The sequence below is a fragment of the Emydura macquarii genome, unplaced genomic scaffold, assembly GCF_026122565.2.
Source record: "Emydura macquarii macquarii isolate MOO-44397 ecotype Brisbane River unplaced genomic scaffold, CSIRO-AGI_Emac_v2 contig_2205, whole genome shotgun sequence".
Lineage (NCBI taxonomy): Eukaryota > Metazoa > Chordata > Testudines > Chelidae > Emydura > Emydura macquarii.
Window position 1 is genome coordinate 23,111,526 of NW_027132342.1, and position 16,202 is coordinate 23,127,727.

At 41.8% G+C, this 16,202-nt stretch overlaps 1 protein-coding gene across 2 annotated transcripts in view; it reads left to right on the plus strand.

Moving 5' to 3' along the window:
- The first annotated feature begins 10,530 nt into the window (after positions 1 to 10,530).
- BLTP3B (bridge-like lipid transfer protein family member 3B) overlaps positions 10,531 to 16,202 on the plus strand; it is a 95,543-nt gene continuing 89,871 nt past the window's right edge. The window contains exon 1 of one of the 2 annotated variants that reach the window (XM_067559734.1): positions 10,531 to 10,699. In XM_067559734.1, coding sequence (XP_067415835.1) covers positions 10,656 to 10,699 — 44 coding nt within the window. In that variant the 5' untranslated portion in view covers positions 10,531 to 10,655. The remainder of the gene's footprint in view (positions 10,700 to 16,202) is intronic. The other variant, XM_067559736.1, reaches the window with a different exon arrangement.

The window sequence follows — 16,202 nt, forward strand, 5'->3', positions numbered from 1 at the left end:
ACCTCTTCACTGGGGGATAAGGGAAGCAATTAGCAAAGTCTTTTGTCCTCTGATGTTCCACAGTGGTTCATCTGCTGTTGATGGGCCTTCTTTTGTTGGGCAGGAGATAATACCTCCTGTGGCAAACTAGTATTTCATACTTGATAATGCTTCCTTCTTGACTGGTGATTTACATTTAAGAAGCTAACACTATTACCTTATAACATGGGATACAGATATTATAAATGAGAAATACATGTAGCAATTTACAAGCATTCCATAAAGTCTAAGCACTAAGCACATTTTTATAACTCTAATACCTATTTTAACAATACTAAGACAAAGGTGTGCCATATTGGTTCCAGTTATGTCTTTGTTAGTGTTCAGTTTAGACCTAGAGACCTTGACATGAGCTGGCACCTGGTCTGACAGCATCATTTATCAGCGTTGCTTTATCAGTGCTGGATGTGTACAGTTGTTATCTTAGGCCTCTGCTGCTATAGAACAATCCCCTCAACTTGGTTAACATTCAGCTCAGAGAAGTAAAAGATAGCACCAAAGGGGTAAATATATATTGTGCAGTAATGCAATCCTTGGCACACAATGTAAATTATTTTAGGTGAGTTGCAGGTTGCAAAAGGATGACAATTTTAGTTTGAAGCAAAATAAATGTTATATACACATCTACTTCATTTTGTGTTCAATATGCCTACATATGTTAAACTAATAATTACAGTTTCTTGTCTTGAATTCATATTTCTAAAAGCACTAACCCCAAGAAAACCACTAATGTGATGCTATATTATGATGCAGGTTGGAGCAAGGAGCACAGAAAGGAAACTCATTTCAACAGAGGAAATGATACATGATAACACAGAAGTGGCACAACAGTCAGCACTGTTTCTGGGTGCACTCAGATCTGCAATATTAACTAATTCCAGCACATGTGAGGGTATGGCTATGCAGCACTTTTGACTGCGCAGGAGCAAGCCTACCAGCTTGGTCGAGAGCCTTAGGCTAGTGAGACTTCTGCTGATGCTCTAAAAATAGCTGTGTAGAAAGTGTTTTGAAGTTGTACTTTGGACTCTGAAGTCTAATGAGGAGGGTGGCTTCAGAGTTCAAGCTCCAGCCAAAGTCACAACTGCAAAGCACTAGCAGCACAGCTATTTTTAGATGGTTAGCAACAGTCCTGTAAGCCCAAATTTGTTGACTTGGGCTGGAAGGCTCACTCCCACTTGTTCCAAAATGCTGTAGACATACCCTGACAGTCTCCAAGGCCAGGTCTACACTAGAAACAGCTGCCAGTATACTAATGAAGGTGATGGTTAGGAATTTTTTGTTTTTACATTTCTATACCTGCAAAAGTCCTAATGTAGATGCAGTTATATTTGTTAATATACCTTACTTCATTTGAGGAACCGGTGAAAGCTTTGTCTACACTAGGAGGTTTTGCTTGTATAGCTATACCAGCAAACCTTTTCTAGTGTAGACTAGGCCAAAAACAGAATTTATATCCCTTAAATTTCAATTGGGTAGCACATTCAGTGATGAAAATTTAAAAGAAACAATAATGGGGAATATATAAAAGTATGGCACCTATGTATTCCTTCTGGCACTCTGCTTTCTACAGTATATATCTGAAGCTTTTCAAGATCTTTATATGGTCTTTTTTTAAAGTAAATTTTCTCATCAACAGTGGTGTCTAGTAACCACCTGAAAAATCTCCTGTAATATTTAGAAAGCACTAACTAGAGAGAACTATCAAACAATTAGCAATTAGGCTGTACAAAAGTAACCAAACAGGGTCTTGTTCTGAGGTAGATCGTGAAGACCAATGTCTTTGACCATTTGCATATACAGTTATTACCAGAGACAAGAGGGGCTAGATTCACAAAAGGATTTAGGTGCCTAACTGCAGCTTTAGGCAACTAAATCCCACGAGCAGGCCCCACTGGAATTCACAAAATCCCCATTTAGCTGCCACTTCCACCAGCCAAGCATGGATGAGCCTGATGAAGAAGAAGGGACCTCTGGTAATGTGTGCATGTACTTTCCTTTACAATGTTTACATTTAAAGATGGTTCCTAACCCCACCCCAAGTTAACAAGACACAGGTACTGACTTTTCATTGTTTTATGAGAAGAGGTAGAACAACAAACGGAGGTAGAGATGTTATTTGTTTTTCATTTCCCTGTTGGGTTAGGCAGAATGGAGGGGTCATACAGAGGACTTTCTTTACATACATATGAATGTCCCTTTTATCCTGCTGAGAGATCTCAATGAAACTTTCATGGAGATATTCTGCAGTCCTCTCCCAAGACTGCCTTATTTCTTCTTCTGCATAGGATGCTTTCCCACGTCACTCTGTGATCATTTTGGCCAGCACCATTGCTGTAAACAGGCTAGTGGCATACTGGCCTGCACGGCTTCAGGATGCCAATAGCAGCTGTGGTCTCTGTACCTTTGTTAACTCACTCCTGAGGGTATCAGCTAAAACCACCATCATCTGTGGAAAATAGTGCCAATGTCCAGTGCCATTGTCTTCTACTCTTATCCATGGAATAGGGATAGGAATTTTATTACTGCAGGCAATAGAAAATCCTTTCACCCTCCTCACCCCTGATAGGCCGTGCTCACCATGACTGGGGTTAGAGAGCCATGCTGTGCCGAGGTGCTCCAAAGCTGAAGTGTCAATAAATATTTCCTATTAAAAATGTTCATGGGAATAAGGGAATAGAGTTTTTAAACTTATCTTTCTCTTGTGATTATAAATCCAATGGTACATCTGTTTAATTTTACCAGCACCTTCTGGCATGGTGGCTTTGAAGGGTGTCCCTTCCATACCTGCACAAAATCTGACAGTGATGAGAAGACAAAGAAGTGGAGTAGGGAGGGCATGTTCAGCAAGGTCCTGCAAGCCAGTGCTGCACTGGACCATGAACAAAGGGCCTGGAGGGCCAATATGACCAACAGAATGAAAAAGGAAAGAGCAGACAGGAGAAAGACCCAGGAGTTCCAATAGGACAATGAGAGGACATGCACCAGAACATAATGGGTTTTCGCAGGCAGCAAATCCAAAAGCTGCAGGTCCTGGCTGACCTGCAGGTCCAAAAATACCAGACTCTTCACGCTTTGCAGTCCTTGGGAGAATTCCATGGTTACTACTACTTCTTCTTCCCCAACCCCAGCATACCACATGGCATCATGGGCTGCATCCTTACCCCTACTACTCCATACTGGGGGACAGCAAGGAAAACCACAGCTTCAGTGTGATGGGGTGGAATGACAACCCCACACTCACTCTACAGAGTTTAATGGAGGTCAGATGGACCAATTAACTCATTAGACAACTAATTGAGGAGGCTCAGCTGGGCAGGATTACGTGGGGCCTATAAAGCCCAGGAGCCAAAAAGAGAAGGGGTTGCTGGGAAAAAGTAGACACTCCCAGTAGATGCGAGTGAGTGTAGATGACAGTTACTCCCTGGGAAGAGGTTTTGGGAACTAGTAGGCCTAGAAAGAGAAGGGGAACTAGTATTAGGAAGAGGCCCAGAGATAAAAATAGTCAGGTTAGAGAAAGAAGGCACAACCTCTTGAGCTGAGGGTCCCTAGGCTGGAACCTAGAGAAGAGGATGTGATGAGATTTTCCTATCAGCCACTGGGAAAGTGGCACCAAGACAGTGAGTGAGAGGACTGCCTAGGACTATTGAGGTGCTAACCATCCCCCGGAAGGGGGGGCAATACAGACTATGATATAGCTAGGGGTCTGAGCCATGAAAATGACACTGGTTCCTGAGGCTGCAAGAGGAGCTTCTGGCAGATAGAATAACTGTGTACAAACCATGGACAGGGGAGGAGTCGGCTTCGAGCTAATCCCCAAAATTACCAACAGAAGGCGCCAGTCTGCTGATGAATGGTGCGCCCTGTGACTTTCATATACACTGACCTGAGAAAAGTGTTGTTGGTGTATGTATAGCCATAATGGATTACAATTGTGCACTGAAATGGACAGCAATGTGTTTTGCCTTTCCAATTTTCAAGTTCTTCTTCATTAATTTCCTATGGGCTTTTTACACATTGCTTTTCTGCACTGTTTTTGCCTCTCAATAAATTTTATATTTGTGAAGAATAAAATTATTTTTATTAAGTCACAACATATATTGTAGAATGCAGGGAGATACTCGAAGCACACAGTACATGTAAATGTACAGCAAGCACCACATAATCCATAGTTTCAGGAAAATACCCACTCATTCTTATAAATGTATACTGTAAGCACTACATAGTTCCTAACAGTACCCAAAGCTCCAAGCCCATAGAACAGTCCAGCACAAAACACTACTGTGGCTGACTAATAAAGTACTCTTTCAAAACCTTCCTCCACTGCATAACTCCACATTGGGCTCTTGTAATGGCCTTTGTGTCTAGCTGTTCAAACTCAGCAGACAGCTGCTCCACCTCCCTCCTGGCAGCAGCTTTTCCCCTTTTGCTTCATAGATTTTATGCTGGACACAACAGGCAGCTATAAGCTTTGATATATTTTTCTCACTGAGTTCAAATCTAGTGAGTATACTCCCTCATTGTCCTTTCAGTCTATCAAAAGCATATTCAGTTGTCATTCTGCACCTGCTGAGCCAGTAATTGAATCTTTCTTTGATGCTGTTGAGTTGGCCCGTGTACAGATGCATAAGCTGGGGGAGCACTGGGCAAGTAGTAGGCAATGTCCCCCAGAACCACTATTGGTTTTTCAGTATCTCCAACGATAATCCATCAGTGATACCCCAGTTTGAAGCTTTCTGAACAGTCCTGTGTTCTTAATGATGTGAGTGTCATGCATCTTCGCTGAGCAGCCCACACTGATATCAGTGAAGTGTCCCTAGTGATCAACCAATATTTACACAACCACAGAAAAGTAGCTGTGACCTGTCCATGCCTAGGGTAGTCCACCTGAAAATGCCCAGGTTAGGGCACGCTGCAAAAGGAGAGCAGATTCTCCCAGAATTTAGATTCCCTGATCAATCACAAACAGTGCTCCTTCCTGATTTCCCACACTGGTTATCTAGAAGCTATAAGAAATACACAGCCCCCTTTATTGCATTTCAGTCTCTGGTTCCCAATCAGCAACTAGGTCCAGTAAAGTTATTTAAACTCTATTCCCTTTACCAAAATGTTCTCCTGATCCCCAGAGGGTCAGCCACATTACCAGATCAATATAAGTTTGGATCTTACCTAATATACCACACTGCCAGCCAATCCTTTAGTGACTAAAACTAAAGGTTTCTTATAAAAAGAAAGAAACAAAAAGAAGAGAGATGTTAAATGGTCAAAGCAATCAGATACATACAAATGACTTCAAAGTCCATATATATATATATATATATATATATATATATATAATCAGATTCTCAGCAGAATTGTGGAGCAGGCTTGTACAGTTCCTCTGGAGTATATCCAGTACCTAGATGAGTCTCAGACCTTTGTTTCACAGCTTCAGTTGTAGATGAGTTGATCCAGAAGTAGGAAGCAGCAATCAGACAAGATGGAAATGGTGCAGCTGCATTTTATAGTTTCTGCCATGAGGCTTGTACTTCCTTTGCCCCAAACGTAGCCACACAGTACATGGAATGGAAAAGCTTCAATGTCCCCTGTTCATAATCCTGTTCTTACATGCCCTGGTGACTCATAAGGGGGTAGCCCCAGGGTTCTTTCAGTAGATTCATTTTATATTTGAGTTCCCTTGATGGGCCAATAAGTAGTCTTAGTGCTGCTGCCATCCAGTCTGGGGTTGTCATCCAGAAACACAGCACAAGTTTGAAATACAAGTATATCATACATATTTAGACTCATAATACAAAACTGATACATACATATCAATGTGCTTATCAATCTTAGCAAATCATGACTTTTCCATTGATACCTTGCAGGGCATATCCTATGCAATGTTTATTACAATTCTGTAATATTGGTATAACTAATATTATAAATGGTCACCACTAATCCAGACAGCATCACAGTAGCACTTTCTACTGATGTACTCTACAGTGAGGTAGGATTATGCCAAAATAGGCATATGCATGCCGTCTATTACCTCACTGCAGTTTGGGAATCCCACTGCTGCAAATCCACCCACTATATCCTGCACCTTGCTGACAGTCACAGTTCTGCATAGCATAATACTGTTAAAAGCCCTACACACTTGTATGCTAAGAACCCCCACCATGGATTTTTCAACTTCAAAAAGATTTCCAACTGATTCGGAGTGTGATCGTCACTTGTTTTTCCACTGTCAAGGCAGCTCTCATTCTGTTGTCCCTGCACTGGAAGGCTAGAGCAAGCTTAGCACACAGCTCCAGGAATTTGGTCTTTTGCATCTGAAAGTCTGGCAGACACTGCTTGTCATCCCAAACCTGTATTACAATGCGGTCCCCCCAGTCACTGCTCATTTCTGAGGCCCAGACATGGGGCTGGAACTACTCCATGAATGCCACCAACAACCTTGTTTCTCTCTATGTCCCTCAGCAAACTGTCTGAAGAAATTGCTATGTCTCCCACTTGTAATGATCTTGAGGGTTCATTAAAGACCACACTATTGAATGAGTAAGGAATAGAACTTTAATAACACAGACAGGAGTGATTCCCAGGTGTGCAGCTGGAAGCAGCCACGTTAGATCTGATATAGGGCATATCTCCCAATTTACACTACACTGTCCCATGCTAGGGAGTGTCTCTGAATCACAATCTTCTACAAGCAAATCTCTATACCATTGTTGCAGTATTTCCTGAAAATCTGTAAATACAAGAGAATCATGCATTCCCTTATTTGCAATGTTCATGAGAATAGTGCAGAGATCTACAGTCCCCATGCTTCTGTGAGAGAGGCCGGATACCAAAAAATGCTGCACAGGTTAGTGGGATTTTAAAAAAAGGCACACAAATTATCGGATATGGAAAACATTAAGGGATGGAGAACTTTACATGCTGTGAATTTGACCCCTATCTCCTAGAGATCCCTGGGAAAATCATTTCTATTAAACACCACATTGCAAAAAGTTCCCAAAAGACATTGTGCTGGATGGCAGTGTGTGACACACTGGGATACCTACCTGAGGTGCACTGCACTTTGCATTGACACAAGCGCTCCTGGTGAGTACACACAGAGCATAAGAGATATACAAACTTTATCATCTGTACGCAGATGTAACTTGCATTGACCAAAGTTTGTAGTGTAGATGTGGCCTTAGGTGCTGAACTCTGAGATGGGCGGGGCTTAGGACATGTCCCCTCATCTTGGCATCTGATTTGACTAGCTTAGGCTGGGAGGCACCTAGTGTGCTGGTTTCTGTGAATCCCATTATGAGGCACCCATTTCTCCCCATTCATTGCATAGGGAGCCTAGATGCCTAACCCAGGCATGAATCCCAATGATTTTCTAGGTGCCTCAGTTTATTTGTGAGTGTAGCCCAAGGTGTTTAACTAATTGTAAATTGGGAAATTTGAAAGAAGAAAGCTCCAGACATGCTAGACAAGTCATAGGTAAGGTTCATTGGTATTGCTTTGAATTAGCAATACTGTATTAGACATATGTAAATAAACACTTAAAGATAGACAAAAACATAAATTCCATTTTTAATTCTCTGTCTTTTCCTTTTTGTTCTGTTGTGCAGGTGTGAGCACAGAGCAGAGAGAGGTATGTCTAGTTCTAACGGAGGTAAGTGCTTCGTTCTTGGTAACCCAAAAGTGCAAAGATAGTGACACTGAACTACAATATTAACCCTTTCAGTGCCTACAAGCAGACCTTTTACCCCAAATACTGTAAGAACTACAGTAATGCTATTTCTTGTGGTTGGTGATTGATCAGATCTTGTCTCACTGAAGTCCATGTCAAATGCCCAATGAGTACAATCCCAGTATGATGGATTTTATGGGTTTTTTTAGTTTAACATAGTTTGCATTTTTGTTATTATCCAGTAATGTAAGAAAAGCCTGATAATATTCTCATCCCTCTTTAATATAACTGACTTTCTCGCAAATACTGGCCTTAGAAAATGATTGATATAAAAATGTTTCCATATGATTCAAAAATAGAGATCTCTTCTCTCAAGCCAGGATTGGCAGCAGAATGCAAGACAATCTGGTTTAGACCAATCCGCTTTATGTACTCCATGTCAATGTCTTAATGACAGCATCCTTAATCCTTGCTTTAACAGATCTATTTTTTGGTTCTTGAAGGGAGGTCACTGGAATTATCAGAAGTCTATTTTCCAGTTCAGCAGTTTCTGGTTTCCTTTTAACATTAAATAAAGGGCACTTTAAAATGTGGGCTGCTTTCCTAACACGTCTCTCAATTGCTAAAGTAATATATGCTATCAAAATTAATTAATTAAAAAAAACCCCAGAAAACAGAAACACACAATGTTTTTAAAAGTTATAACTGTGACATATTTTAGGTCTTTAGCATTCTTGTACTATAGTCCAAATGTTCAGCTATCCATTGGAATTCTTAATATATAACAGATACACAAGTTATCACTCCCCAGCTTTGTCATTATTACATTTTATTGAGAATATACGGCTTAGACTAGTGGTAGAGGGGCAAAATGTCAGAATGGCTACTGCAAATTTTTCTATGCTCATAGTGTATGAAATGGGGAAAAATACAATTTAGTTAATTTAATTTAGACTTTGCTGTTTTGTTCATGTTTCCCTCCTGCCCCACGCCAAACTCCACTACTAGCTGACATCACACGTACTTATTTGGTAATGTTATATTGAACTCAAACTTATATTTTCACTCTTTTTTTAGCAGCTAGAAAAATTGCAGTTTCAACATCAGACCAGCAATTCCTTTTACTTCAACCAGAACATGTTATTCTATCTAGAGTTCCTAAATTTCTAGGAACTAAAACAATGTGATATATTTTCCATTACTAATTAAAGACTATATACATTACATGACACTCATGATAACCTAGTTATTTTAGTTAATGGAGTACCTACTAGAGACAAAGTAATCTAGCAAGAACAAATATATTATTGAGAAAATAAATATAGCCCTTAAATGGCTGCACCATAACAATCACTTATACAGCTACTTTGCTCACCAACATTACTATAACCAGCCGAAGAAATTACTGAGCAAACTTCATTCTCTAATGGAAAAAATGGACCTTGAAAGTATGAATAGAGGTGTATGAGAAATTCACAATTCATCCCCACTTTAAAGACATGTTAGCGTGCAATGTGGTATTCATTACATGAAACAACTACTGACCAATCCCTAAATGCCTCTGAAAAATCAACTGAAACCTTCCATTTCCATGACCTATTTATTAAAAGAACCCATATTTATCTACTGCTGCACACATAGAACTTCTGTCTAAAAGCCTAATATGTTCTAGAGTCTTTTCAAGTACACTACTTATTTATTATATGTAGTAAAAGTAAAAAGAATAAAGTGTCTTCAGTAATTCAGGAATCTGAGATTCCTGAGCAATGTAGTATGATGTGTTATAAAACTGATCTCTGCATTCCTAGAATATATTCTAGAGGTGTCATCAACAATTGCTGTGGTACTCTGGTTGGACTTTTAAAACTTGCCAGTTTTGCCATAGACAACTTTTGTACTGAGGTAATCTTGTTTAGTTAACTAAGGTGTTCCACAAAATCATCACTGTAACGCTCCAGGATGCCATTTTGTATATTTTTGGGTGGAAAGCCCTAGAATGAGAAAATGGGTTGTTAGAGAGACAAGGTAGGCAAAGTAATGTATTTTATTGGATCAATTTCTGTTGGTGAGAGCTTTTGAGTTTAAGCAGAACTCTTTTTCAGGTCATATGAGTTGTTGCCGGATGGCTTGATGGCAGAGTAAAGCTCTTAGAGATCACTTAGAGATTAACTGCAGTTTTAGGTGAACTGGTCTCCAAAGCAAGGAAGTAATCTATGTATTTCATCTCACTGTGTAGAGTCTTAGTCAGATTAAGAGATCTTTTTTTAAAAATCTGGGATTTGAGCAATTGCTGGGAAATTCAGATTATCAGAGGCACAATCTGAAATACTGAAGAGATTTCTCTTTAGTAGATCTTATTAGGGTGAAGTTTACAGCTTATATCTATGATATCTTTCTGTGGGCTTTATGGGTATTTCTTTTGGCATTGTGTGCCTGGTGTAGCGATGGAAGGAGGGGTGGTTAAGAAGCGAGAAGGGGCCGGGGGCTGGAGGGGATATGAGGGAGGAAGGCTGGTTGAGGATGAGGCAGGCTGAGGAGGGAGGATGCTCGGGTGTGAAGGGGGAAGCTGGTTGGGGCGAGAGGGGCGCGGGTTGGGAGGCAGGATGGGGTGCCTCCCTCTCTCGGGGGTCCCCCAGGCTCCTGCGTCCTAATGCAGCCAGGTGCGAGGGGGAACAGGGTTTTCCCTCCTCTGAGTCCCGTGGCCGCCCCGCCCGCCCCCGAGGCAACGGCGCCCAACTGCAGGACTCGGGAGGCTGCTCCGGCTCTGCCCGGCACCGCCCCTTCTCGCTGTCACTAGGTGACGGTGCAGCCAAGATGGCGGCGGGAGCTTGAGCGGACTGGAGGCGGCTCCGCTCCGGACCCTGACCCGGGGAGGAGGCAGCGCAGGGATGAGCCACGCTCCCGGCCCCGGTTGGTTCCCGTGAGGCTCGCAGGGAGCGGTCGGCGCCGGGCCATGGCGGGGATTATCAAGAAGCAGATCCTCAAGCACCTCTCCAGGTCAGTGCCGGGCCGGGGCGCCCCCTCCCCGCGGGCTCCGGGATGTGCGAGGCCCGCCGGGCTCCCCTGTCTACCCCCGCTTCGCTGGGACCAGCAGGGGGGGGGACAAGGCTTCGCTCAGCTCCTGTTGGAGCTGGGGTCCCGTGAGCGACCCGCCCGTGGGAGGAGCTGGGGGAGCCGTAGGGGGCTGGCAGCTGTGTTGTAGGATTTGAAGTTACAGGGTAAGAAAAAATCTGCTCGCGTGGGTGCCAAGGTGCGGGCTCCTGGGAAACACCCGTGAGAGAGAGAGAAGAGCTCTGGGGTGCGCTTTGGCTGGCCTAGAAGAGTCGGGATGAGTCACACTGGCAGGGCTGGTTCCCCTCCAGCCACCCCCAGATTCCTAGAGCCTCCCCCCAGCGCTGCAGGATGCAAGGCAGCCTCGCAACCCAGCCTGTCCATTTAGCGCCTTGAGCTGTGGCAGAGGGCAAAGCTCTGTCTGCGCCCCGGCCACTGTCCTAGCAGCAGACAGTGTGTAGTTGGACAGGTAGAGAGACAAGGAGGGTGAGCTCATATCTTTGACTGGACAAAATGTCCTTAGAGTGTCACAGCTAAATACAAGGTGGGGTGGATTTTTTAGCATAAACAGTTCCCAGGTATATTTAGGGATCGTTCAAGGTAAAGTTGTTCGGAAGGTGACTGACTGAGGGGTGTGAGAGGGAGAGCTGAGCTATGGTCACTGGCCAGAAGAAGAAGAGGGAGCAGCGGGTTGGGTTGTAAATTGTACTTGACACGTTGTATGTGGGAGGAGCAAGCAGCAGCATGGCTGATGTCATGGAGCACAGTGCGCACAGTCTTCTCTGCCTATTCGAGACAGCTCCAGAGACACACCACATTTGTCTGGGATGACAAGGAATCCAGAACAGTAGTGAAATTTTAGCAGGCGCTGTACTTCATAGGGCAAGTGAGTAATCTGGGATAAGAAAATCCCTGACATAGGAAAGGATGACTATACTGACTGAGTGAACAAAAGAGCATTTTGAAATCTGAGGTCATTCAGATGCAAAACACCTTTGCTGGTCTGTTAGCCCTTTAGTGTATTACAAACAAAGCAGTACATGTGTAGCCCCATGGCTGTGAAATCTGAATTATTTTGCACACTGGCACAGCGCAGGAAGATGCAATGTAACAATTCATGCCATCTGTGTCTGGCAGTCAGAGGGTTACAGTTTTTGTACTGTCTCTGTGATTGATTATCTAATTCGTTTTGGTAAAGGCCAATACTCTTGTAAAGTATGAACTCAGTCCTGGGTGTGTACATGCATATTTGCACAAACTTGTGTGCAAAAGATAAAAACTGTAACCAGAGATGTCAGCTGTTACAGAATGTAGTGACGAGCTGATAAATGGGAGGGTTTTTTAAATTCAATTAAATAATTTGGTTTTACTGCTCTAAAAGAGGGAACCAAAAAGCCACTAAGTAGTCAGAATCTGTGGTGACACCACAACATTGGCAGCCCTTCAGAGTTTGTGTTTATGATTAGAAAAACTGCTCTGGCTAGCTAGCACTTTATTACTCTTCTTATATGCTCCATATGTGTCTTTCAAGTCATATATGATTTACAAAATATGCTTTTACTGCTGCCAATAGTAATAAATAGCAAATAAAAAAAAAAAACCAAATATAGCTGTGGAAGACAGCTGAATTCTCTTCTGCCATATGCATCAACAACAGATTTGTTAGCTAAATTTTGATGCAGAATCTTGGCTCTGTCTACCCCTTAAAGATTAGTAGTAGTTGTGATGTATTAAGCAGAAATGATACAGCTTTATTTTTTCTGATTTTTATAGTTGCATTGATGATTGTTTGAGAAATCTTGTGATGACCTGAACACAATAGAACACTTTGAGAATAGAAATGGAATACCAAGATGTCATTTATACAGATTCAGTTTGTTAACCATGATCGTACATGAAATTGCAGGCCTTCTTTTAGAGCCTGAGCCTCTATGATGGTCAGCTTCCTCAACTTCCAATGAACTGAATAGGAGTTGATGGAGTTAAACACACATTTTCAGATCAAGCCCATACTTTTTCTCAAGAAGTGGTAGTTTCATATGTGAAGATTGAGAAGTTTGTAGTTCAAAGGCTCTAAGTTCCTGTATGCAGTGGAGGTGTATTTTTTTCATAATACAGCATTATATCTACTGTTAGTGATGTGTTAATAAATTGTATGCACTCTGAGAGGAGAAATAGAACCACAATCTTTGTATTTTGCATTAAGATCTCGTTTGTATTTGATACTTGGGCCTGCATAAAATCAGCTGTGTGCGCAGTAGTTGGCTTTATAATATAAATCCACATCTACATATGTTAGGTCAGAATTGAGTCCCTAGATTATTTTTTATTCTGTAATTTGAGGTCGGTTTCTAATGAGTTGTAAAGATGCTTACTGGAACACAACAGAACAACAGATCTTTCAAACCTTAACATTTTGAGGCGTTTTAAACTCTCTGGTAAGGTATAACTGACAATTTCAAATTTGTATAAATATGGGTTTGTTATTGCCCACATTACACTTACAACATAGTAGACCTATTCTTTCACAAAATCTGGACCCCATTTTGACACTTGTACTAATTCTGAAATCAATGGGACTATTTGTGGGAGAAAGCTTTGCTCAGCATGAGTAAAAGGAACAGGATTAGGTTTCTACTTAGCTTGATGCAGTTAAATAAAGAAATCTGTCACATCAATAAAATGCCCGATCTGATATGACAATGGAGAATAGAGACAACTTTCCAGTAATATCAGAAATATTTTCCCTAGGAAATTAAAATCGTATATAGTGGAGTCTGTATATATGATTGGCTATATGCATGCTTTCTAGCAAAAGGGAAACAAATTGTTTTATGAATAGTGATTTGCAAAGCATATGCTAATTGTCTCTCAATCTCTAACTCTTGAAATGATTTTTCAGTTTTCCAGTGTGTGTGTTCTGTTTGTGGTTTTGTATTAATTAGATATATTGTAGCACTAGCAGTTAGGTGCACTAAACTTCAGACTTATTTCTCATGCTAGTTCTCAGTACTTCAGGGTTCTTTCTCACATATAACTTACTACTGTGTTGCTTTAAGCACAGGAAAAAATTGCAAGTTAAAAATCAGTATTTCTTAACCATTTTCTTAAATGATGGAATTTAATGGGTTAAAACAAAAATTATTGACTTACAGAGCTATTGGGTTTGTCAAAACAGTTTTTCCAAACCAGACATAGATAAAAAGTAGACGAGATCGTAGCACAATGGGGCCTTGATCTTGGCTGGGGCCCCTAGGCACTACCATAATAGCAATAAGGAAAAGGTATCAGAACAGGTGCTCCTTTCACAGTTCTAAAATAGCTCCTTCTTTCCTCCCTCTCAATGTATCAGTTCCAGCAGAAACAGAGCCCTTGTCTGCTCATAGGACAATCTAGGATACTTTATTGGGCTTAAAGAACAGTGTGAGCTGAGGTTCAGTAAGCTTTATGCTCATTCAACCACTAACTTGGAGTGGAAAATAAAGAAAAGTTAAAGAAGAAAAACAGCTTAGACTGGGTAAACAAAACCAACCTGACAAAAACAATGACCGCCCTTTCCAGATTACTCTGAGTTGTCTCAGCTGAGAACACAGGCTTTTATAGTGGTCCTTAGCATAACTTTGGTACATGCTTTTTGGCCTTTTTTTAGACCTCAGATAACAGTATCCTAATAAACAGGGTGTTACAATCTCTCTTTTTTTCTGTAAATAGGCTGGGCTTGTTTATTTGTGACTGTTCTCACTGTTTCATGTATTATAGGTGTAACCCTTCTGTCTGTTGGAGTTGGCAGCACAAGAGCCAGGTTCAATATCTAGGGGTTCCTTTTCAACAATACAACACAAAACCTGGGACAATTACATACCATCCCTTGGGCACCTCTAGAGGCAATACTTCCCATCTCACAAGCACAGATTCTGAGTATAGAAAATGAATTTTTAATTAAAGGGGTAAAGTAACTTGCCATTGACTTGGGAAAACACCAGAAGCAGGATTCATAACATAAAACCATGAGCAAAACACCCATCACAGAATCCGTTGGGCATTGTCCTTTTGCTTCAGGTTCTTAAATCCAGCAACCAAAAGTTCCTTTAAAGTGCCCCTCCCATCACCGCATCCCATTCACAGTTGTTGTCCTTGGTCAGTGAAGACACAGAGTTCAGAGGTGCTTCTGCAGGGTTCACCTCCCACCCTGGTCGAGGAGGGGGGATCTCGGGGAAGGAAGGCACTTTGCTCACTCTGCTATCCGGGCACTTGCTCACCGCTCCAACAGCTGCTCGCTACTCTGCTCTGCCAGCTGCTCTGCTTGCCACTTTGGTATGTCTTGAGGTCCCATCACTTAACTCTCCTTGATTTCAGCTGTTAGTGGGGGAGCTTCACTGCTAATGCACACTGAGCAGTCTCTTGCATCAGCGACACTGTCCCAAAGTCAGTCTTATGCTTAGACCTGATCATCAATGATTTCAGGTCTGTGGTGTGTAACAAGATTCTCAGTTGAGTCTTAATCAGCTCTGTTATTAAATAGGGGAGAGAGGAGAGGTCAAAGGGTGTCTAGGACCCTTAGGCAGGATCCACACCCCCGGGTACAAATACCTGTCCCCACTCTTTTTCTATTCTGCTGGGCTTTGGCACCTACATCTCCTGCCTAGCACGTGCAGTTTATTTGAGGGTGAGTCCCTCAATCAGAGTATGCCAAGCACAGTTCTGCTGCCTTTGATTCAGACAACAAGGATAACTACCTTTTAGTATCCCTCCTCCAATAACAAAGTGACTTGTGATGACACCAGCTAAAAGTGATCATTTGGCAAAGCAGTCCATCATGCTGAGCATGAAGGCAGTGTGGGTGTGCCCATGCAATGAAGGTTGGTTCCAGAAGTCCTTTTCCCCAACTCATCACCAGATGTCAAGAGAGAGCTTATTCAGACCCTGTTTATATTGGGAAAGCTGGTAATGACCCCTCTCTATGTTCAAGTTGCTTAACACTTTCCATTACAAAAAAGTTTTTATGAGATTTTCTTTGAGAAGCTTTTGCCCCTCTTTTGTTTGCAGCAGACCTTTGATATTTGGTAGGGGAATAACCCACAGGCTACCTAAGGCTTTGTCTACACTAGCACTTATGCTTGCAAAACTTTTGTCACTCGAATGTGTGAAAAAACGGAAGTAATTTCCCTTATTATAGTACTATAGAATCACAATTGAATTCACCACCCAGAATATCCATCTGTGTCTTAGGTGTAATTAGTCTATCACTGTTCTCTAGGTGCTATGTACAGAAATTGGAAACATAAATTCTCTCTGCAAGTACCTTCATTTATTTGTTTATGCTACTTTTTTCATTGAAGTGGGATGTACTTTAACTCAGTGAAGGAAACTCTTGGCCATTCTATAGCTACCCTCACTGAGGTAATTGAGATGAGTCTTCTATTACAGTCTGAAGATCGTGAGAGTCAGA